At 39.3% G+C, this 25,071-nt stretch overlaps 1 protein-coding gene across 2 annotated transcripts in view; it reads right to left on the bottom strand.

Moving 5' to 3' along the window:
• igsf21a (immunoglobin superfamily, member 21a) overlaps positions 1-25,071 on the bottom strand; it is a 331,022-nt gene that overhangs the window by 29,464 nt on the left and 276,487 nt on the right. For both annotated transcript variants that reach the window (XM_052101058.1, XM_052101057.1), the window contains exons 5-6: positions 24,163-24,278; positions 2,742-3,222 (exon numbers count right to left, since the gene is read on the bottom strand). In XM_052101058.1, coding sequence (XP_051957018.1) covers positions 2,742-3,222; positions 24,163-24,278 — 597 coding nt within the window. The remainder of the gene's footprint in view (positions 1-2,741; positions 3,223-24,162; positions 24,279-25,071) is intronic.

The raw sequence follows: 25,071 nt of genomic DNA, 5'->3' as shown, positions 1-25,071 counted from the left end.
AAGCACATCCCTCTTTTCCTAGTAACAGGTAAACATTTGTAAAAGAAGCTGTTCCCATTGTGATGGGTTTGCGAGCTCCTTAGTTATCCCATTTTGCCTGACCAGCCATGAAATGCACAAAGGAAGATCATTCCGGAATGAGACATGACAGAGAAAAACTACATGGAATCTGCATCAACTTCTCGGCCATCCTTGCTTTCTCGCTCACTCTTTATCTCTCTTTTCTTGTCCTTTTTTCTCCTCTTCATTTCTTTCTCACTTTCCTGCACCACTAAGTGAGAGAAATGTCTTTGTTTATCTTGTCTTGAGTCTCATCACTTGCCTCTCTCTGAGGGCTGATAGCAGAGACTACAAGTGAGTGCTGCCTTTGAAGTGATAATGGGATCTTCAGGCCACCTTTGTTGTAGCTTTAAAAAGCAAAAAAGCTGGAAAAAAAGACTGCTATCCATGGAAATACAGAGGTATGCTGGCATCCCATTCATCAGCAGTATCCTGCTGAATATTTTCATTACTTATAAACAAGTGATTGCAGCAAGTCAGTTTTACTGACACAAATATGCAACACAACAGGCAGACTGAATGCTAAGATCTGACATCTCATGGCTTAATTAGTGGACTTATTTATGAATGGATTGCAATGGTGAGATACTGCAACAATGCTGTCTTTGAGGGAATGGCAAGATACCCTTTATGCTGGATTTCTTTAATTCAGGTTGACTTTTTTGATAACATTGTGAAGTTAACTCAATCTACTGCGCAGACAGCTCAATGAATTGGACTGTCAGTCACCGAGAGATTTTGCATTCTGCATTAGCAGCTGCAATCTGCTTGCCTGTAATGCAATTAGGCAACAAATAGAAAGCAGTGTTTCACCCATGACTGGGTGAGGGGAGGTTGATAATACAGCAAGACTAGGATGTATAAGGTTCAAGATCAAACAATAAGTCTTTCAAATTGATCTAAGGATCAGTATATGGTTGAATTGTTGTTATCTTACAATATTAAAGAGATAGTTCACCCAAAAAAGTACAATCTGATCATCATTTTACTCATCTTCCTCATTACACCTTCATGGTTTTTTTCACATATAATGAAATTGAATGGTGAGTGAGGCTGTCATGAAAACTCAATTGACTATGTTTACTGCACTGTCTTAACGTATATTCCTAATCTTAATTTATGCGACAGACTTTCCTTTTCTTCTGTTTACATTTAGGCAAACTGCTTTTGGATAATGCTAACCAATAGCCAAATAGAGTGCCTGCCCACTTTTTCAGCTTTCCAATTTATTACTGTCCATAGGGATTACGTAAATCCTTCATAAAAGAGTTCTAAGTCATGAACCAAACCAACCAGCTCCGAGGTGAATCTCAACATAACAAAGTTTGTTTTGAAGCAAAAAAGTGTTTCAAAATGGGACAAAAAGACAAAGGTACAAGACTGTGTACTTAATGTATTTCATGAAGGAATGAACTGCAATCCTATGAAGCATTGCAAATTATGTTATCAAATTAAAAACAGTGCAAACATAGAAAACGTTTGATTTAAATTTGTTGATGGTAAGTATAGAATCAATATATTTGAAGCAAAATATTCATATATATCCAAATAGATAAGTAGTTTGAAGCTATGCCAACATTAATCTGGATACACATGAAAATGGCGTTTTCATTTTCGAAACGCTCTCCGTCCACACTGCCGTTTTCAACAGTTTTACAAAAGTTGCTCATCCACACTAAAACGTACAACAACGCTTAAATTCCCTTACTGTGCATGCACAAAATCTCCGTTGCATGCACAAGCTTAAACTAAATTGTCCTTGTGTTTCGTCGTCGTCCAGCAATTTCAAGTAAACTTTACATTACCTTTGATGAAATTAATTGTAAAGGTTGTATAAAATAACATTTACATTGAACAATGCTATCAAAATGAATAACAGGAACAATAACTGCGCTACAATGTGGGCCACCCTCATAATTGTTTTGGGTTGAATGGATCATATGACTGCGTCTCATGACAACAAATACCTCATAGTTTTCAGATACCTCCATATTCGCCGTCCACACTACAATGCAAAGACGGCATTTTCAAATGTATCCACTTAGGAGAGCCAAGTTTTCGAAAAGCTCCGTTTTGCTGTCCAAATAGCTATTGCAGCGTGGATCGAATTTTCAAACAAAAATGTGTTAGTGTGGATGTGGCCTGAGAGTGTAGTTTTGCCAATTCGACTGCATCATTAGAAGTGTTTTGTTGTGGTTTGTTGGCCGCAATTCACTGATTGGTGGATATTTCTCTGCAGGATCATGGGAAGTGTAGTTATTCACCACAAATTCCCCTATTAATCATGATACATTTTAAATGAAATAACACAGAGTGATTGCTTCAACAAAGGCATATACCATTGATTAACAACCTCTGAACTCATGGTAGGTCTCTTTAGAGTTTTAGGTTTATAGGCTATCATTGAAAATCCATTCGCCTATAGAAACAATGAATGGGATTTTTACTTCCGGAACCAGACTGTTGCACTTTACAGCTATTCTCTCATTTGGTCTAGCGCTATTCTGGTATGTAACGCCAATCAATTCTCATATAGTTGTTTGCTGTTATTTCTCAATGAATGTTTTCTCATTGAACATCCTGTTTCACTCAAAAATACATTGCATTCTCTAAGTAAAATGTTTTGAAAATGACAATTCGCGTAGACTATAGCAAAAGTGGGACTATCAAGTCAGACTTACCCAGTACGACCTCGGTCTGCATAGGCATGGAGAGAGCCGGGTGCGTGACCTCACAGCTAAACAATGCATCGTTGTCCAACTGCGGATTCAGGGTCCAGGTGAGTTTGGCCTGAACCAGCACCGACCCATCGCTCTGGGGGATGTGAGTGTTGCTAAAGAAGTACAGGGGGTCTGTGCTCTGGACCCAGCGTGGGAACTCCCGGTTGACCACTGTCTCTGGGATGGTCTCTGTGGCTGGGCTGGGCTCATGACCAGGCTGCTTGGCCACGTAGCTCCGGCCAGGGCTCTCCGTATTTAGGCGTCCGGGCTTGCCGTCTGGACCAAGAAGAGAAAGAGACTTCCGCTGCTTGGTGTCATCCAGGTCCCTGCTGATCAGAGGTCTGGCTCCACGCACACCAGCAGAGCCAGCACCCTCATAACCCACGGTGGGCGAGACATAGGAGATCACCTCTATCAACTCTCCATCCCGCTTGAAGTATACCTGGAAAAGCATACAAAATCATTTTAATTGAAAAAACTGATTACATTTAAAAAAATCGTTGGAATTGTTTGTTTCATAAAGTTGGCAAAAAGGTCTAAATAAATTACAGGCACTGCAGAAAAATATTTAGCTTTTGTTACAGTATTCAACGAAGATCAAAATCAATGACCAGAATTTCTTTTTCCATTCTGTTTACTGAGGCAGTGATTTTTCCTAATGACATCAGGGAAAATTAGACCTTTCCGAATAGGGCTTAAGAGAGCCAGTTTCTATTAATATTCCAGATTCTTCCATCGGGAATGAGATTTAGGACAATTAAGACTGAAACACCAAGACTCAGGAACAGTTGTGTCCCTACTTAATAGGTATGGGAATTGTAAGGAATTAAACAATTCTGGTTTCAATTCCTCTACGCTTTCGATTCATTAACGGTTCGGTAACACTTTATAATAAGGTTGTATTTTATTTGTATATTAGTTAACAAGAACTAACAATGAACAATATTTTACCAGCCTGTATTTATCTTGGTTAATGTTAATTTCAACAAATACATTTTTTAAATGAAAAGTTGAATAACAGTTGGTTCAATTAGTTAATGCATTATGGATTAACCTCAACTAACAATGAACAATTGTATATTCAAAAACTAACATTAATCTAGAATAATACACGCTGTCATAAAATATTGTTCATTGTTAGCTCATGATATAACTTATTTGCTAATGTTAACAAAGTAATGTAATCAAAGTTTATAGGCATCAGGGCAAACCAATAGCTGGTCCTATTGTAACTATATATTAAATACAAATTCAAAATAAACAAAACAAAAACAATGATAAATTTGCTACCATACAGCACTGTACAAAAGTCCTAGACACTAGTGAATAATGTTGCATAGTGAGGCATTCTTAAAAAAAGTATCCCATAAATAGTTTTCATTTATCAATTAATACCATACAAAGTTCAGTAAACATAAAACAAGCTAAATCCATATTTGGTGTGGCGACCTTTGCCTTCAAACCAGCACCAATGCAGTTTTTCTTGGTTGTTGGCAGATAGGATGTTCCAAGCTTCGCGACAGTTCTCCTATCAATTTAGGCTGTCTCAGTTGCTTCTGTCTCTTAATTTAATCCCAGACTGACTTGATGTTCAGTGATCTATTGCAGGGCTCCATGTTCTTCTATTATATTCCATTCCATTCTATTCTATACTGTTTGTAAAAGGAATGTTTGTGAGTCTAAAATGTATATTTCCTATTAACAAACTAATTCTGAAGACATAAATAACCATCTTATGTTGGTTGTGAGTGCCTAAAACATGTGCATAGTACTGCATTTAATTAATTAATTAATTATTTTTTATAATGAATGATGCAGTAAAATTGAAAGGTGTCAAAGATGAACATTCTGCTAAAACATCTCATTTTGATGAAGTAATTTGGAACATCTGGAACATGTTCTAACCTGTAATAATAAAAACCTACTCCGATTGTGAGTTTTGAAGAGACAAAATTCAAACAGACAGTCTCAACCGCAATCACACAAAATTGTGAAATTATACGACCTGTGATTGGCGTGTAAACAAAAGATCTGGGACAATGCTGTGCTTCATTCAACCCACAGCACCGGTGAACGGCAAAGATATGCGACACAGTTTCTGCTTTGTGTTTACGTTCCACTAGTGCGTCGCTGTAACAGCCTCTCTCCAGTACAGTGCATTTGGGTATTAAGATTCCTGTCTGGTAAATCACTTGACAGGGAATTAAGTTCCCACTTCAGCACACAACCTCCAGATATGTGTATTATATTCAATAGGCCTAATGCCTGTAGCATTAATGTTTGCACAGCGCTCCTCTTGTACACCTTTTTATCTGGATCCCTCCCTTTCCTTCTTCCATAGGTAGGAAAGAGAGTGATTTGACATGCAAGAAGGATGCTATATTTATATATATATATATATATATATATATATATATATATATATATATATATATATACAGTATAATACCAGTCAAAATGTTTGAAACACTTGACTTAAATGTTTCTCATGGTCTTAAAAATCTTTTGATCTGAAGGTGTAGGCTTAAATGATTGAAATTAATTTTGTAGACAAAAATATAATTGTGCCACCATATGAATTTATTTCATTATACAACTTAAATGTAATAACAAAAACAAGTTTTTGAAATTGATGACTTGGAATAAATAATAAAGAAAAGCAGCCAATAAGTGCCCAACATAGATGGGCACTCCTTCAATACTGTTTTGAAAGCATCCCATGGTGATACCTCAAGAAGTTGGTTGAGAAAATGTGAAGAGTGCATATCTGCGAATTCTAGGCAAAGGGTGACTACTTTGAAGATGCTACAATATAACACGGTTTTGATTTATTTTGGATTTTGTTTAGTCACAACATAATTCCCGTAGTTCCATTTATGTTATTCCATAGTTTTGATGACTTTACAATACAAAAAAAAAATTATAATAAAGAATGACCAATGACTTTTGACCATATATATATATATATATATATCTGATCTGCTTGTCGGTTTGGGGACATTTGGCCACTTTGAATTCCATTTGCAGAAGATCAAAGTGTCATCGCATTACATAAGACATTTTCCTGCCTGTTAGCCTTTTTCCGCCCTCTCTTGGGTGTGTTTGTATGTGGTTCTGGGTGGTTGCCCGGGCTTTGATTTGATGCTACCTTTTATTCCCCTGCACTCTGCTGGGTAAACATATGTAACTTGGGTGAATTAAGCTCATGTCCTTGAGAAGTCTAGTTTCTTGCTAACAACCTCACAAAAAGAGGAAGCGTGAGAGAGAGAGAGAGAGAGAGAGACATGTAAGGGACAATACTTTTTCCCTCCATGCAGTGACTGTTTTTGCTGCTAATGTGCTCTAAAGCACACACTTTATCTCTGCTGCTGAGAGAGGTTAACAGTGTATACCACGGCGTGGCTTTTACTCGCATTATCTGGCTATTTGTGCCTGTAGCTATAGGGAAGAGCAGACAAAAGGCAGATGCATAGTGAAATCTCATTCTAATAGCTAAGGCTCCCATCAACATGCATAATGCCTAATGTAAGTGCGATGTGTGAGATAAAAAAACAATGCCTTGACTGTGGAAGCTCTTAGAGAGGATGTAATAAGTAATAGTACGGCTGACTAGAGACCAGTACAACAGCAGTGTGTGAATGATCTATAGGACTTGTTTAATCAAACAGTCACATGAGAGAGTCTTCCAAACGAGCAGCAGAGGGTTTTTATGTTTTATTTGGGGTTCAAACACAGAAAATAAAACACTTATAAATTAGGATTTTTCTTTTTTTTTTGTTGTAAATACTGCTCTTCAAAATACATTTTCACTATTATACAATTTTTGTTAGAACAAATGTTCACCACAAATGTTTGCCAGAAGTTTGCAGCTCTTCACCGTTAGTGGTAAACCTGCAGCAAACCTTTGACCACATTAACAAGTTTGCAGCAAAGCTCATTTGCATGTGAAAATAATGAGTGATGAATTTGCTGCAAGTTTGCCAGAACTCTCGATTTTTCTGTGGAAATAATCATAAGGCAAGGGACATCTATTGTGAAGGCAGATTTTCCCCCAAAAGGTTTAAATGAGTTCTTAGGACTCATTAAAAGGCATTTTTCATTAAAAGTCAGTGTGGCAGGGCGGAGGGCGGGGCCGGGTCGTGATCCTACACACCTGGTCCCGTATTAGGCTAATCAAGCCTCTGTGAGGGAAAAAGGTCGACTGCAGAGGATCATGCGGGAGAGAGAGATCGTTTACGGACATGTCCGTCATGTGTGTTTATGTTGTCTTTTAAGTTTATAATTAAGTGGTGGTGGTGTAGTGGTCTAAGCACATAACTGGTAATCTGGTATTCAGAAGGATGCTGGTTCGAGCCCCACAGCCACCACCATTGTGTCCTTGAGCAAGGCACTTAACTCCAGGTTGCTCCGGGGGGATTGTCCCTGTAATAAGTCCCTGTAATAAAGGCTCTGTAAGTCGCTTTGGATAAAAAGCATCTGCCAAATGCATAAATGTAAATGTAAATGTAATTAAAACTATTACTTATATCGTCAAGCCGGTTCTCGACTTCTCCTTTCCATTGATGGCTTTACACTGGTGCCGAAGCCCGGGAAGGAGGAGGGATGCCCGTCGCGGAGTCCTCGACACTGCCGTCCACCCAGGGTAGCGCCGCTGCCATCCACCGGGGGAGGGAGTAGACCGACCGCCCAGATGTGGTGATCCAGTCGCCGTCCGCGAGGCAAGTGGGGACTGGACTCCCCGACCACCTGGAGCGATGGAGCCGCTGCCAGGGGCGGAGGAGAGCCCTGCCATCCCCCAGAAACGCTGAGGGGTCAAAGGAAGACCGCCGTCCGTGAGGGGAGGAGGGAAGTGTTCCCTGACCGCCTGAAGAACCGGCGAGTAGGTTTTTTTTTCTTTTTTCATCTCTCTCTCCTCACTCTCTCTCTCACTGCCGCTCTGCGTTGGCCTTTTCCCTCTCTTTTAAATTTTACAGTGTATTTTTTGGGGGTACTACACTGTTACAGGAAGTTCCCCCCATTTTAATTATTTCTGTTTCCCTCCCCTTGTCCCCTCCCTCGTCCAGGTAGATGGGGATGACCTGCCAGCAGACTAGGCTTAAAGCATGCCCTCCCCCAGGGACAGAGGGGGGTTGTACGTAAGGCCGGGGGCTCGCCAGCCTGAGAGAACGAGGGAGGAATGTGGCAGGGCAGAGGGCGGGGCCGGGTCGTGATCCTACACACCCGGTCCCGCCCTCCGTCCTGCCACAGTCGGGTTGGGGTATGTTGTCACATTTTTTCGGGGGAGGTTGGCGCATTTGTTTTAGAAATTGACTTTCAAAAATAAACCAACACTGAAAAATACTCACTGTAGTAAATAAGTGTGACAACTAGCCCCAGTCTCCCTTATAAACAGTATATCAGATGTTTAATTCTGCCATCAGAATAGTATTTATTTGGCACGAGAATGATGAAGATCTCAATTAGGGTGACATGAAACAAGTAGTGTGACAACATTAAACTGAATGTAAATAAATGTATACTACCCTGATAGCACACGTACACCTCCGAGGTGTCTGTTTTAGATTATCTCATCCAAAAAGCATCACATTATAATTAACATCTGTGAAACATCTTGAAAAGATCAAATTAACAAACATTCTAAGTAATAAACATCTCAAAGACATCTGATGGGTCTTATTGACATTTGACATGTTACATATTCCAGATGTGAACACACATCAAATAGGCGTCTGGGTGGTGACGCACCTGTGCTATCAGGTTACATGCAACTAATACAACTAAAATGTATGCTAAATAAGACTAGAAAACACCCTATTTTGTATAACTGAGTCAAAAACATATTAACATTAGTGTTTGAAAAAATTGGTTGTAGGTTCTAAACCTAGAACCTTTACCAGCAAGATCATCTTGGTCAACCAGGTTCACCAGAAAGGATGTTAGGGGTTAAGTTTTGCTATGTGCATCCACCATTTAGACTACTAAACAATAAACATGCCCGGAAATGCATGCTGGTCTAAGCTGGTCTTTTCAGTACGGGGGAATCCATGAGCTATGTCATCACCATATTATTTCCTTGAGCAAGAAACAAGCAACAATTATCCCCATAACAAGCGTACTGCAAGTCAATTTGGATTAAAGCTTCATTTAAATAGTAATTGGCAATCCACAACAAACCTCTTTGAGTGATTATGTAACCACATTGATTTAGAATGCATGGACCAGGAATGCTGTATTGCCTCACTGAAATTACTACAAATGGATCCGATTTTGTCCAAAATGCTAAGTTGCACGTTTTCTTTTGATGCATTGGTTTCTCTACTGTAGAGCTGATGAATGGTACACTTGCTTAGAACATCTCCTGCAGTGACTATAAATCGCCAACATGTGGAGCTATAAACCCTCTGCCACTATCTGTGATGCTGCCTCTACACTAGTGCACAGAACTCCTATTCATAGCCATGCTAATCACCAAGGTAACGGTCACACTACATGCTCAACTCATTCCAAGCTATTTTCTTGCAAACACAGTCTCTTTAAATTATTAATACTGTAATACTGCTCCCGGAATTTCTCACTGTTTGTACTAAACTCAGGCTTGGTTTTTTGGATGCCATATTTCAGTGTTCAGATAAGCAGAGTCTGAAAAATAATATCTCTTCTGAGAATGTATATGGTCAGACATCACCCACCAATGTGGAAATGTGATTCCGACACACACATTCAAGCATCGTGGCATGTGTTGATGTTGTTTAAAATAGCTTAATCGCTTCTCTATTTGTGGGGTCATAATGACCACCATAATTGTGCATTTCGGAATGCTTCAGTAATCATTTTTGAAGAGCATTGCTAGTAATTTCTTATCACACAATGAGCAGGAAAGGCCCATTGTTTCTTTTCAAAGAGGATAATCGATTGTCCAAACAAATTGAGGCTTTATATTAATTTCCCTCTAATGTGCCTGAATAATTGCCTTGTATCCAAGGCTGTAACAATGTCTTTTTTTTTTCTGCTCTAAACACGATAAAGGCCCTCAATACTTTTTTTTTTTTTTTTTTAGTTTACAAGAATTCAACTAACAATTATTATCTGCAAAACATATACTGTCCACACTTCACATATTCTTTGCCACAAACTAGATTCATGTAAGCAAATTATCTGATCAGCCTGAAATGTACCGCGATCAGTCTGTGGTGGCACCACAATTGCATCCAACCGGGAGAGGGTGGGTGGGGAGGCGGGAGTGGTGCTAGTTGCGCAAGTGTTATATCGTTGATCGGGTTTAGTGTTGTCCGACCAGGGGGCTCTAGAGCCGCTACTGCTTCCAAATAATATTTTTGTATATATATATATATATATATATATATATATATATATATATATATATATACATGGTTGGGGAGTAATAGAATACATGTAACAGGATTACATATTTAAAATACAAAATATAAGTAACTGTATTCCACTGCAGTTACAATAAAAAAAAAATCAGTTTTTTCACTGGTATTTAGATACAGTTACATTCAAAAAGTATTTTGATCACTGAAGAGATTACTTTGAATTTTATTGTAATTTGTTTCATTGAATATTTAGTTCTTTCAGATGGAAAACATTTATACATATAAATGATGCGATCCAAAGTGCATTTGAACAGCGGTGAAACACTTTCTTATGATGTGTTACATTAATACGAGCGACAGAGAAGTACGTTTGAAGGTAGTTTGGAGCAGAAGAAATAGAAATAAACCTTGTGTAAATTGTCAGCTTTACGCTAAGCTAAAATGCTATTTCTAGCCATTTTACATGCACATGTTACCAGACACGATCATATTTTCTTTTCAAGAAAATTCACATTATATCATAATTTCTTCTTTTCTAGTAAGACCTTTTGATATTAGGGCAACAATCATATTCTTGATAATAATGTTTGATTGTTTTCCTGTAAAAACATCTAAAAATTATTAAAAGAAGATCAATTTGATTTATCTGGTTTTAGAAACAACACTGCATATGATATTTCATTTTTTCAGAGAATGTGTTTTTAACATGTGTATTTTGTCTGACTGTACTGACAGAGTTATAAAGTCAAAACAAGTGAAAAAAAAGTGAAGAAGTAATCCAAAGTATTTAGATTACATTACTGACCTTGAGTAATCTAACAGAATACATAACACATCTGTAGTGGAATACATTTAAAAAGTAACCCTCCCAAACCTGGACATCGGTGTATAATGGACTGCAACAGAACAGCAACAAGAATATAAATGATATTAGGAGGAGACTTGTTCCCCTCAGAGTATATTGTGGTTACGGACTTGCTTGTATCTACTGCCTTTGTCACAACGCTCCCTTCCAGCAATATAAATTAGATATCAGACAAGTTAGATGAAATGGTGATGGGCTGCCTTTGATTAGTTGTGGTCTGGGGGAGGGCAGAGTTCATGAAGTACTGTTTAGGTATCTAAGTTCTTAGGGAGATGCTGTGGCTGCCATACATCTAATTCCCACACAACTCAAAATAGTTAGGCCACATCCACACTTATCCCTTTTTGTTTTCTAACGACATCCCTTTCCAACTTATGCGGTTATGGAGAGTGTTTTCAAAAGTGAATTTCTCAAATCTAGTGTGAATGAGAGGTGTAAACATACAGTAGCCAAATCAATGCATCAAAGCAAGGATCAATTAATAAAATGAATCGTATATATATAAATATTCACTGAGAAATCCCCTCAAATAACAATAAGTATATAAAGTTATTTTTAAATAATTATGTGTATATATATATATATATATATATATATATATATATATATATATGTATATATATATATATATATATATATATACACTCACCTAAAGGATTATTAGGAACACCACACTAATACTGTGTTTGACCCCCTTTCGCCTTCAGAACTACCTTAATTCTACGTGGCATTGATTCAACAAGGTGCTGAAAGCATTCTTTAGAAATGTTGGCCCATATTGATAGGATACCATCTTGCAGTTGATGGAGATTTGTGGGATGCACATCCAGGGCACGAAGCTCCCGTTCCACCACATCCCAAAGATGCTGTATTGGGTTGAGATCTGGTGACTGTGGGGGCCATTTTAGTACAGTGAACTCATTGTCATGTTCAAGAAACCAATTTGAAATGATTCGAGCTTTGTGACATGGTGCATTATCCTGCTGGAAGTAGCCATCAGAGGATGGGTACATGGTGGCCATAAAGGGATGGACATGGTCAGAAACAATGCTCAGGTAGGCCGTGGCATTTAAACAATGCCCAATTGGCACTAAGGGGCCTAAAGTGTGCCAAGAAAACATCCCCCACACCATTACACCACCACCACCAGCCTGCACAGTGGTAACAAGGCATGATGGATCCATGTTCTCATTCTGTTTACGCCAAATTCTGACTCTACCATCTGAATGTCTCAACAGAAATCGAGACTCATCAGACCAGGCAACATTTTTCCAGTCTTCAACTGTCCAATTTTGGTGAGCTCTTGCAAATTGTAGCCTCTTTTTTCCTATTTGTAGTGGAGATGAGTGGTACCCGGTGGGGTCTTCTGCTGTTGTAACCCATCCGCCTCAAGGTTGTGCATGTTGTGGCTTCACAAATGGTTTGCTGCATACCTCGGTTGTAACGAGTGGTTATTTCAGGCAAAGTTGCTCTTCTATCAGCTTGAATCAGTCGGCCCATTCTCCTCTGACCTCTAGCATCAACAAGGCATTTTTGCCCACAGGTCTGCCGCATACTGGATGTTTTTCCCTTTTCACACCATTCTTTGTACATCCTAGAAATGGTTGTGCGTGAAAATCCCAGTAACTGAGCAGATTGTGAAATACTCAGACCGGCCCGTCTGGCACCAACAACCATGCCACGCTCAAAATTGCTTAAATCACCTTTCTTTCCCATTCTGACATTCAGTTTGGAGTTCAGGAGATTGTCTTGACCAGGACCACACCCCTAAATGCATTGAAGCAACTGCCATGTGATTGGTTGATTAGATAATTGCATTAATGAGAAATTGAACAGGTGTTCCTAATAATCCTTTAGGTGAGTGTATATATATATATATATATATAAAAAGATAATTTCAATGCATTACATTATTGTGGCAGATGAGTAAAGAATTGACAAGACAATACAAAAATTGTCTTTAGAATCCAGTATGTTTATTATTTCCATATTACTGAACTTAAGATAATCATTTTCCTACAGTTCACATCAATCCAAATCCGCAAATAAAGGCAATTTACGGAGTGGTGGTGGCACAGTGTGCTAAGGCACATAACTTGTAATCAGATGGTTGCTGGTTCAATCCCCACAGCCACCACCATTGTGTCCTTGAGCAAGGCACTTAACTCCAGGTTGCTCCGGGGGGATTGTCCCTGTAATAAAGGCACTGTAATTCACTTTGGATAAAGACAAATTAACCGCACCAGTGAGCCTGTGAGAAAAATTATTGAATCAAAATATTAATAACAACAGTCTTGACCAACACAAAATAGGTATCATCTTAAAGCTTAGAATAGCCACTATGAAACTTGCAGACAAATCAGAAGTGTTCCATTTTGATAAATTCTCTTACATTTTGCACTGTACATTTAATTGTAATCAGTAAAACTCATCAAATAGCCATTTGTTGTTGGAAAACTCTCAAAGAGTAGAATAAAACCAGCCTATTAATTTTAATCACAGACAACAATATAGCAAGTAATAGCTAAGTATATGTCTTTGACGTACGTTTCATGTGAAAAGTTGTTGCTCATTTGCCGCGTTTATGCTTATAACTAAACGAAAACCATTACTTAGAGGAACAACCATAAACCATAAACGAGCCCACACACAACATAACCAGATGCATAGATCATTAGATAACCCACACAAAGCACAACGTGCACACTGCATCTGGCTATCTGGCATCTTGCTATCTGGCTACAAACACGCTAGCTTTCCTGGATTAGATGTAGTCATTGGAAATGCTGTAGCATCATGGAATGCTAAACCATTCGGATTGGGTTCAGATTGCTCCAAACAGTGGTGATAGTCCTCCATATCTGGTCAGAGAGTCATGTGATCACACAGTCTAATTATATATGGCCACCAGGAGATGGCACCAAATAGATTTATTTATTACATTTTTTTTGTCAAGTTATAAGCCTTTAATTTTGGGTATGCCACTGCAACAGGAAATCTTTAAAAACACCGTAAGAGCTTAAAAAAAAAGAGTTAAATACATTACATCATACACATTTATTGGGTTAACAGACAAGTTAAAGCATTTAGAAAATACAAAAAGTGTTTAAAAGTCAAACAATTGTTTGTTTTATTTCCATATCATTGGATATAACCGTATTATTGACCAGCATTCCTCTGCTCAATTTTGAATTGTTGGTCTATGAACACATACGTCAGACGGATGCTTTTGTAGCATCTCACTTTGTTTGTGTTGCGTCCCACAAATTTTCTAATCACAAGTGCTGCGTTTTTAGGACTATGTGCCAATTAAAACATATTTTGAAACTTCATGTTGCATTATTTAAGCTAAAGAAGCACAATTTATGATACCACTGTTGTATTGCTGATTTAAAATATGTTAATTTAATTTAATCTTTACCAGCTGTTTTGGAGACCCCTCCCCCCCATACTTCTACAGTATGACCAGAAAATAGCTGCCCGAACGCATTATGAATATGGCTGCCAAGTGACCTGACTTCCCTTAAAAGGGACTTTAGTGCTGCCTGTTCTCATGTTTTAGTAATGAGAGTAATTATGCAGAGTTCAATGGAGAGTAAATCCAAGCAGGATCTATTATGCAATAATACACTACTAAAGTGCTGAAATAAGCCATATTAGGTTGTAGTGCAGTGACCTTAAAGTTTTTGGCCGTTATTAGATGCAACACATCTAGAAAAGAAAAAAATCCCACTACTTTTGTTCTTGAATGCACCACGGTTCCAACACGCTTTACACAATGAAAGCATAGAAAATGCACATGCATTTATTTTCTATGTAATTCCGCCTCCTCAACAGAACACAATGCTTTGCGCTGCCAGCGGAGCGGTTTGCTCGTGAATGGACGCTAATGAAAGCACCTGTATACAGCCTATTGCCAACCACCCTATTTTTAAGTGGCAAGCTCATTTAGAGTCTTCACAATAGTGGTCGTTCCTTTGGCCTCCTTCTGAAAATTGTCATATTTAATCACTGGAGTGCCAAAGTGATGATGGGTCACTTCTGTGGTTAAAATGCTCAAGTGAGAGCTGAACGGACTTAATCAGCCAGTATATTATCTGTCATTACACAGCCCTCTCTCAATCAGCATCAGCTTGTGCAAAGAACACACCACACTGGCCTGTCAGGAGGAAAGAGATTGCTTTTTTTTTTTTTTTTTAATGAGGCTCTTTGTGGTATTTAAAGACAAGAAACAGCCCTTGAGGTCCATTGGACTGATGGGATGTTTCCCAAACTAATACTCATCTTTAGTGGTCCACTACTTACAGTTTTATGCCGGTCATAATACTGTTTTAAAGTATTTCATTTAATTTTTATTTTTTTTATATCATAAATATTGTGTTTAGTTTTCACTAAGCCAGTTTTACTAGTTGTTTTAGTGATTTCAAGTTTAAGTTAAAGGAATGTTCCGGGTTAAATACAAGTTAAGCTAAATTGTGGTTTCAGTATAAGGCAATTTACAATGGAAGTGAATGGGTCCAGTCCATAAACATTAAAACACTGTTTAAAAAGTATAGCCACAAAAATAAACATTATACCTGTGAACATGAATTTAGTTTGATAAAATCACAGATTTACTGGATTTTTGACATTTACCAGATTACAGAGATTTGAAATAGTGACTATTTCAATGTTTACAGATTGGCCCCATTCACTTCCATTGTAAGTGCCTCACTGTTACCCAGATTTTTGCTTTTTTTTAATAAACAAGGGATGAGTTGAAATTATGCCACAAAAGCTGTCAGTTGATCTTAACCCAGAATATTCCTTTTGAGTATACATTTTGCAGCATTTTTTTGTTTTAGTATTTTATATGTTTACCTGCATTGAATTTCTCAGGGGCTTCTAGTGTTATTGATATCTAGTGGCATTTGCAATTATAATATACTGCACCAAAAACTAATGCAACAATCAACCCATCCTCATTTTTATTTGAGTTCCCTATCTGTCACTCGCTCGATGTTGTGTCGATGTAGTGACACTAGGGGTCATTCTTGAGAGCCTGAGACACCTCTGATCTTTGATAAAAGTGGCCACCTGCCTCGGTCCTTTTACCTATGGTATGAGGCCAGCGCAGCGAGCACTGGGGGCGATTTAGGGACCACAATGGGTCCACCTCCGCCGGTTAAATCCCCGCAGACCTCCCATTCCTGGCAAGCTTGTTTGCTCCGACTAGGCATTTGGCTGAGTGCGCTGGCTCATCCCAGGGCGAGTTCGACCTTTTATTCGGTACCTGTGAAGGTGATGAGCTCTGGAGCGCAGCATCGGAGAGCGGGCTCGTCCTTTCTGATGCAGAAACCACCGCTGGGCTTCCCGCCTCAGGTGTGGTCGTCCAGTAACAGGCAGACGCTGAGATGACGGACATGCTTTCCCGGGCCGCCGCAAGCATCGGGCTAGAGTTAAACCCTCCGCTCTACCCTGAACCATCATGGCTTGATAATAGGCATCTGGATTCGCGTCACCGCTCACGGCCACTTCCCGCCCCATTGCCTTTCTTCCTGGAAGTGCACGAGGAGCTGATGTGTTTGTGGGAGGCACCTTTCACTGCCCGGTCCCGATCTCTTGGCTCCCCTGCTCTCACTAGCTCTCACAGCAGCCAGGGATTACTCGGCAATGCCCCCAGTGGATAAGGTGCTCCGGTACACCTATGCCCGCGAAGCACCACCGCTAGCGCCCGAAGCTCCTGTCCAAGGCCTGTAGGCTCACGTCTTCCCTGATGGCTAGAGCCTACAGCACCGCCGGACAAGCCGCCTCCGCCCTGAACGCCATGGCTCTCCTGCAAGTTCACCAAGCCAAGGTGCTGAAAGAACTGCACGAGGGTAGTTCGGCCCCGGGATTGTTGCAGGAGCTGCACTCGTTGACCGACCTTGCCCTCCGGGCAACGAAGGTCATGGCGCGATCTCTCGGGCAGATGATGTCCACACTATTGGTCCAGGAGCGGCATCTGTGGCTTAACCTGATCGAGGTGCGCGAGGCAGACAAGATGCTCTTATACACCCCTATCTCCCAGGCTGGCCTATTCGGCGACACTGTCGGGGACTTTGCCCAGCAGTTCTCGGCAGTGAAGCAGCAGACGGAGGCTATTCAACACATAGTGCCATTGGTAACTAAAATGTTTGCTTTTATGTGATAATGCATCCACACCATTAAGTCTAGAGGAGCGGTTTTCAAACCTTTTGATGCTGAGGACAGATATGATGATCCTTGCAATGGACCCCCTTTGTGAGAAAAATTCCAAACATGAAATTATAAAGACATGCTTGCAACATTTAATAAATAGCTTTGGGGGCCTGGGTAGCTCAGCAAGTAAAGAAGCTGACTACCACACCTGGAGCCACGAGTTTGAATCCAGGGCTGTCCTGGATCCAAATTGCCTGTCAATAAAACTATGACTGTAAACAGAATAAAATTATTCTGAATAATCTCATGATTTTAGAAATAATAATATCAAATATGGTAACATTTTTCACACTTTTTCCCTGACATTTTTGTGGATCTCCTAACATTGCCTTGTTGCCACATGTGGGTCCCTGGACCCCGGTTTGTAAACCCCTGGTCTAAAGCACTGTCATATCAGCCAGCGGTATACCTTTAAAGCCTTGAAATCATCTATTGTACAGTAAGTGCTACATGCAGAGTTTGGCTGTCTGATAATAGGCAAAATTGCCTGAATAGAGTTGTAAGATGATTAAATAAAGGCAAACTTTTGCAAAAAGGAGCACTGAGATGATGAACATGCCTGGTGCTCAGCACAGTGTGTGAAAGATACTGTGTTTCAACCCCAAGCTATGTGCAGTGACTGTTAAATTGATTTCAAGAGGGTGTTAAACTGCAAAGCCATGACATTGATTTGACAGAGTCAAAGAATGAGGAAGAAAAAGGCAAGTGTTCCAGATGATTTAGGCATAAGCCAGTGACAAAGCCCAAATTAGATGCATCATAAGACGATACAGGAGAAGGGAAAATGAAGTTGCTCCCCTGCTGCACTGCTGTATTTGTTGAGAACAAAAATACTTTATTCTATAGGTAAACCAACAGATGAATAAGTGAATTAACATCCTGCTGGAACACCATGTGTTGACTCAGTTTTAAAACTAAAACTAGTTTATGCGCCTCTTTAGAAGCAAATGTTTGCACTTTGTTTGTTTCTTGCTTGTACTTGTTTACTCCCTGTCATTAGGTGTGTCCTTTCAAGTGACATGTCTAAATCAGAGCTTTAAAGAGACATTTTAGGTAACTACTTGTCTTCCTCGTTACTGGCTTGGAAGGAATATTCTGGGTTCAATACAAGTTAAGCTCAATCGACAGCATTTGTGACTCCTCACTTTCTTAAAAAAAAAAAAAAAAAGCAAAAATCTGGGTTACAGTGAGGCACTTACAATGGAAGTGAATGGGGGCCAATCTGTAAACGATAAAGTACTCACTGTTTCAAAATTATAGCCACAGAATGTAAATGATATGCATGTTAATATGATTTTAGTGTTATAAAATTGCTTACTAAGCTCTTCAGTATAAATATATAGTATGACAATGTAATGCCAACAAATCCTGACAAATCACATTTCACATTTCTGCCTTTAAACCCTCCAAAATTGGCCCCATTCACTTCCATTGTAAGTGCCTCACAGTAACAACCATTTGCTCCAGAGTTTAAATAATTGTTTTGTGTTAATCAAAATAATGCCACCAATGGTGTCGATTGAACTCAAGTCATATTGAACCTGGATTATTCCTAGGACTTCGGATCTGTTGAAGCTCCAGATCAGCACACAGATTGGTACTGTATGTTGATCTAAACAACTTTTGATATGCAAAAACATCTAAAGTTATATCTAGGTCTAGGTATCTAGAGACTTCCCTAGTAGATGATAAATATCCAAACAATGCCCCATGTGTTACGTGTTTATTTGTTTACTCATTAAGTTTGCATGTACAGTAGATTCAAGGTAACTTTGACGTCATGGTTATTTCTCAATGGGGCGGGTTTGTGGTCCAGAGGCACCAAATTATTTCTCGAAGATAATTAATATCAAAACATATTTTTGGAGAGCTTCTGAGGTTTGAACGCAGAAAAGAGAAGGTAATCCACATGAGATGTAACATAATTTGGCAAATCTTTTTCTTTTTCCCACCCTGCTCTGGATCCATCGAGACTCAGGTCCTGAATGGATTGTATAGCCTTACCAAAATACAGAAACTACTCCACCCCTTCCCTTTCTCCCTACCACATATTTAATAACTTAATGAACTTAATTAAGTGCTTTTCTTTATGCTAAAGCCTTCAAGTGCTTTAGTTTTGATGAGAATATAAACAAATGCAAACTTTATTATGTGTAGACTCAACTTGTAGAATAAAAGCTCTTCTTCAATATTAAATCGTCTTAAATAATCTTCAATATTCAACAGTTCAGACCGATATAAGCAGAATAATTAATTGTCTAATAGCAGTCTCAAATAAACAGTGTTTCAAAAATATAGCCACATCATGTAAACATTATACGTGTTAACATGATTTTAGTGTAATAGAAACGCTTACAAACATTTTCTGTGTAAAGCAATATCCAATATTACAACTACGTTTGCTGTCCTTTTCTGTATATCGTGTCGCTCCGTCTTGTGGTCCGTTTCTGCATTACGTGGCGGCTCATTTTACCTTAAGGCGGCCGACCCAGTGGCCCGCTCGGTTCTCCCGATGGCCAGTCTACCCTGATCGGCCCCAAAGTGCGTCGGCCCACCGGGAAAATGCCCGGTATGCAAGATTACCAGTCCAGCCCTGATCTGAGGGATGACTGAGTGTCTGGCCCATGTCAGGAGTGCAGTAACAATGGTTACCCATTTAGCCCGGCCTCTGGAGAATGTGCATTTTATGTTGTATTGCATTTATTCCATTTCTATTTCTATTTTTATTACATAATCAATCGTATACACTATTTAACCATTCGATTATATTGAGGATTGATTAAACATAAGTAGTAATGTAAGAGCGAGATATTGTAGTTATGCTTTTTTGTTATCATCTTTGTTTTAAGGTTTGTAAAAGTAACCATGACTGGACAACACATCTACCTCATGTCATCAATGAATTGAAACATGAATTTACTTCAACTAGATGCAGCAATAGCGTGCTCTCTTGTGCTCTTTTGTTTCTCTCTGTGCTCTGTCCTAATGTCCCACAGATGGTGAGGCCCGGCATTCCAGCAAGGTTGGGGAGAAGGCCTCTATTCCAGAGAAGGAGATAACACCTACATATTGCATGTCTAAATAACTCATGTCTCTGAATTATGTACGGTTATTGTGCCCTCTCAGATGTGACTTTGCCATATTCAAAAACAACTTCCAAGGATTTTAATTGCTCTCCTTGGTACCCCTTTGATGTAAAGAAATAAGGAGTAGCCATAACTGATAGATAACGTTTGACGTCTGACCATAAGTGGTTTCAACCAAGGATGGGACCTCAATTCATGTTGTGGCCAGCAATTATTGTTTGCACGAAGATGGAAACAGTCCATATTTGTAATATGTTAAAATGTTTGAAGTAACTGACCTACCAGAATGCTAGAAATTGTGGTACGATGACACCCTTAATGTAATTTGCATATGATTATAACTGCTTTGGAAAGTTTGTAAAACTTCACTTCGACTTCCTGTCTTTCTAACTGTTGTTTCCCAACGACTTGTGATGCCTATTGAACCTACAGAGGACAATCGGTATACTCTCTCTCATTTGGTTATTGCAAAACCTGACTCAGAGTTTTTATTCTTCAATATCCATATTGAGGTCCCAGCTGTCACCCCTACAATAGTAATCATTTGACTTCTAATAAACAAAGAAATACATATCATGTGATAAATAAATATGCAATAATAATACAAATATGAAAAAAGAAAAAAGACACTATATCTTGAGTATTTAATGATCCTTTACACAAGGGGTCGACAACCTTTTTGAAATGGAGTGCTATTTTACATTTTCCTGGTCAATGGCTGTGCCAATCCAATCTACATCTTGATGTAATCCTTCCTAATGATCACACTGTGTGTTTTCATCAGCTGAAAGGGGGACTAAACACTATTAAATTGTGACGAGACTTGCGCTGCATGTGCAAGCCATTCGCGCATCACAAACCGACTATTTAGCCTTTTACGGTGAATCACATCTGCAAAATCTACTGTCCAGGTTTGATTTCGATTTTGAATAGATTTTTGAACCGCACAATGTGAGATTATGTTTTCTCTTTTAATCTGTTAATGCAGGACCATAACCACAAAATACAAGTCCCCCTCAATAATCAGATATGGCCAAATTGCCCCCCCCGCCAATATTTGATATCCTTGCTACAGTCCATTATTCTCTGCTGTCTAATTGTCATGAAGTTGTTGCAGGAATAACATAATGGATTAAAAAAGTGTCATTTTTAGCGTGCTCGGTAGTCTAACACCACTCGTCAATGTCATTTGAGATAGCCAATCAAATCGATGAAGGCGGGACTCAAGTTTAAGACGCTAAGTGGGAACCTCGTGGATTATTCTAGCATCACGCATCAGCTAGCAGTTCAGGTTAAGAGTGTTTATGTCATGTGAGATGTAAGTATCTAACTAAACATGCAATATTTGCCCTCTGTTTTATGAATAAAAGGGTGCAAATTATTCACAATTTGGAGAAATTTGCCGTTTTTAATTTATAATATATCATGTACAGGACGTGATTTGTGGGTTATTCATACTTGTGAATGTGAAAACATTAACAAAGCAGTTTTCAGCATATCAGGCTTAAGACAAAGAGCGAATGTGTGTATATTGTAAAGGAATTGAATGAGTGGGGTTGTCTGGCAGGCTTTTGAAGTAGCTTTTAAGACAATTCACTTAACACAGTCTAAGAGTGTTTTCACCCACAGATTAGAACTAGAACATGGCAAGATTTGTGAGATGTTACTTCCATTGTGTTTTTAGGTTGAGGTATACACAATCCTCAAAAAAAAAAAAAAAGACAGGAATCGATGCTGCCCTAGGCGCTCACTTATGTCGCCTAATGGGTTGAATGGCCATGGTTACACACAATGAGGGGCATCTTTAGGGCAGTAAATAATTTTGTTTTGCCAGCTGATGTCATATAATTTTACAGATACATCAGTGATGAAAAGAAATTATAGTTATATTTATCTTTTCTTTGAGACAAAAGAAAGAAAAGATGACTGAAACAGGCAAATTGCTAGTAATGCAGACACAGTGCTTGTCTTACACTGCGTGACCTTAAAAATATGGATCTTTTAAAACAAAAAATGATCAAAATTAAAGCCTTTATTCAGAAAATGATTGCATTATGCAGCTTTACCATTTTATAGGACCGAAGAGGACCATTATATTTCTGTCCTCAACAAAAAAGTTTCAGTGTTTCTTTTAACGGCACAAATCAGCACGGCTCCGGTTCGGAGCGATTTGGACCACATGGGGGGGAGAGTGACTTCACTGCTCATGAAAAGTTTCTTGCTATCCAAGGAAGGGAAATAGTTACAGTGTTTCTTTTAACTGCAGAAATCGAGCACAAATAAACGGCACCGGTTTGGTGGGATTCGGATGACATGGGGGTGGAGAGTGATGTCACTGCTTCCAAATTCAAATTCTTATTTCTAAGGAATTCAGGGAAATTGATACAGTGTTACTTTTAACGGCACAAATCATCACAAATCTAGCACAAACGTACGGCACCGGTTCGGAGCGATTTGGTCAATATGATGTGTAAAGTGACGTCACACATCCCAAGAAATGATGTCTAATATCTTAAACACCGAACTAGCACAAAGGTTCATTTTTGTGACACAAACGCAACACAAAAGAATGGTGTAGATTTGGTAATGATTAAAATATATGTGATGCCAACTTCACAGAGGTAAATCAGGCCCGTTTACCCGCACGATTAACCGAAAGTGAGTCTCGTCACACTTTAATAGTGCTTAGTCTCCCATTTAGCTGATGAAAACACGCTGCGTGACCATGAGGAAGGATTACATCAAGATTTCTTTTGGAATGCTGGTGCGGAATTTATCTAAATAAAATAGTCTACTCCTCTCCTGTTTTTCGCATGCCAGTGATTACCCCTCCACGTGCCAATGCTGGCACACGTGCCGTAGGTTGCCTTTGCATTGTTAGTGCATTGGTGATATCATGTAGTGCTGTTCATTTATCATTAATATTATTTTAATCATCGTAATGATGCATATTTTTTGTCTCGTCCACTCAAAAAAAAACACTCCAGTGATTAACACTGCTGATTATATTTACATGGTGTTCAATATATGGAAAATACTGCCAAATAATGCGAGAGAATGAACCTTTGTATCACTGAATAGGTTGTCTATACACAAGAAAAAGAAACAGCCCATTCGCCATTGATGATGCCACAAATTAAGCCACATTCAACCTCCAGCCAAGATCTGAAACTCCTTTGAAGAAATATTATCAAAAGCACTTCATCAGCCTCCCAGACATCCAGGAACTTTTCACAGAGATCCTCCAGTCTTCTCAGCTCTAATTTACCTGCTGTTTCTCAGTTCCCGTCGCTTGTCTGCATTAGTGGGTCTACCTGGGAGTCTGATGAAGAGCGCACAGCCTACGCTGATGAAGCACAGACTCTGTCTTGTGTGAATGAATGGCAGTGGATTGGCTAGTAATGAGGGCGAAGTGGCAGAGCGAGCTCCTCTTGGGTGTCAGACTTGCACTCGTGGGTTTTGTACTGATGGAGACCTAAGCTGGTCAGTTGGTGAGTGCCTGGCAATGTGACTTCACAGGTGGGGTGGTGGAAATCATTTTCACACTGCACACCTCTCATGCTGGGCTCTTAATTGCTGGAAATGGGTGCAAGATAGATCCGGAATATATTACCATTTGCCCAGAGCATGACTAATGGGCTGATGGGATTTTTACAAACGGCTGACTGAACTCTAGTGGAGTTGGTGTTGTAGGTGTTCATGAGGTCAAGGTGTGTGGGCAGCAGAAATCCCTCTGACTTTAATGAAAAGACTCACTTTAAATAGACACTCTAAATGGAGCTCTAGAGCCTACACAATCATTTAAAACAGTGGATGAGATCTGAGACCATGTGTGTATACTGCAGTATGTCTGCAGAAAATTGCCCGGGACTCACCGATGGGGCTGGTTTGCCTCCTTTGGCTGTACAGACCAGAGTGAGGTTCTGTGCCTGGTAGCGGCTGAATGGTGCCGGGGTGTTCTCTGCCGCCACTGAGATGTTGTTGGGTGGAGCTGTGGAAAAAAGAAAGAGACAAGATTTGTGAATACCAACATAATCACATGGGAAATTGACATCAAATGTTCTGGTACCCTGACATCATATCCAGTTCTGCCAACTCACTCACAAGCGACATCTCCCATCAGACATTTTTGAATAAATTCAAATATGTTTACTTTTTCCAGTGGCGTTACTGGCAGCCTCAGAGACACGGGTTCTGGTCCCATGGAAACCATGAAGTGAATGTGTTCAATTAAAAAATTATGAGAGTTATTCAGAGGTTGCGTTTTCACTCTAAAATAAATGTACACTGCACTTACGCTTAGGTTTACAGTTGGGGTTTGGGTTAGGAGGTAAAGTTAATAAAATATGCAATCCACTTCACTTTATTACATCATTTAAAGGTGAAGCATTTAAAGGTGATTTTTTTTTTCCTGGAGAGCTATGCAAATATTGTTCCTACTCCATAAGTCTCTTGAGACATCTCACCGGTCTCTGTGACAGCTCTAGACTATGTAAATAGCAAACAAAAATGTGTCCAAGTGCCCGATCTCTGACACTTTCTGCCTGTCAATCATTTTGCGCTTTCTCATAGTTTTTGAAGTTGCAGCAGATTACTGAGGCTTAAAGCCATTTTTATGCCACGTTGTTCATAACAGTTGTCACTTGAGGGCGCTAATTTGCTGCTGTTGTTTTTGACAACCGCTTCTGCTTGGCGACAGTCTCAAAAATGCTCATTTGGTATCTTTGGAGGGTGGAGAATTAGAAAGATTGGACGTAGATAATTCAACGGGTCAGCTTGTTGAA

This window comes from Xyrauchen texanus, chromosome 32 (genome assembly GCF_025860055.1).
Source record: "Xyrauchen texanus isolate HMW12.3.18 chromosome 32, RBS_HiC_50CHRs, whole genome shotgun sequence".
NCBI classification, from domain to species: domain Eukaryota; kingdom Metazoa; phylum Chordata; class Actinopteri; order Cypriniformes; family Catostomidae; genus Xyrauchen; species Xyrauchen texanus.
This window is presented reverse-complemented; position numbering and strand designations above follow the sequence as displayed.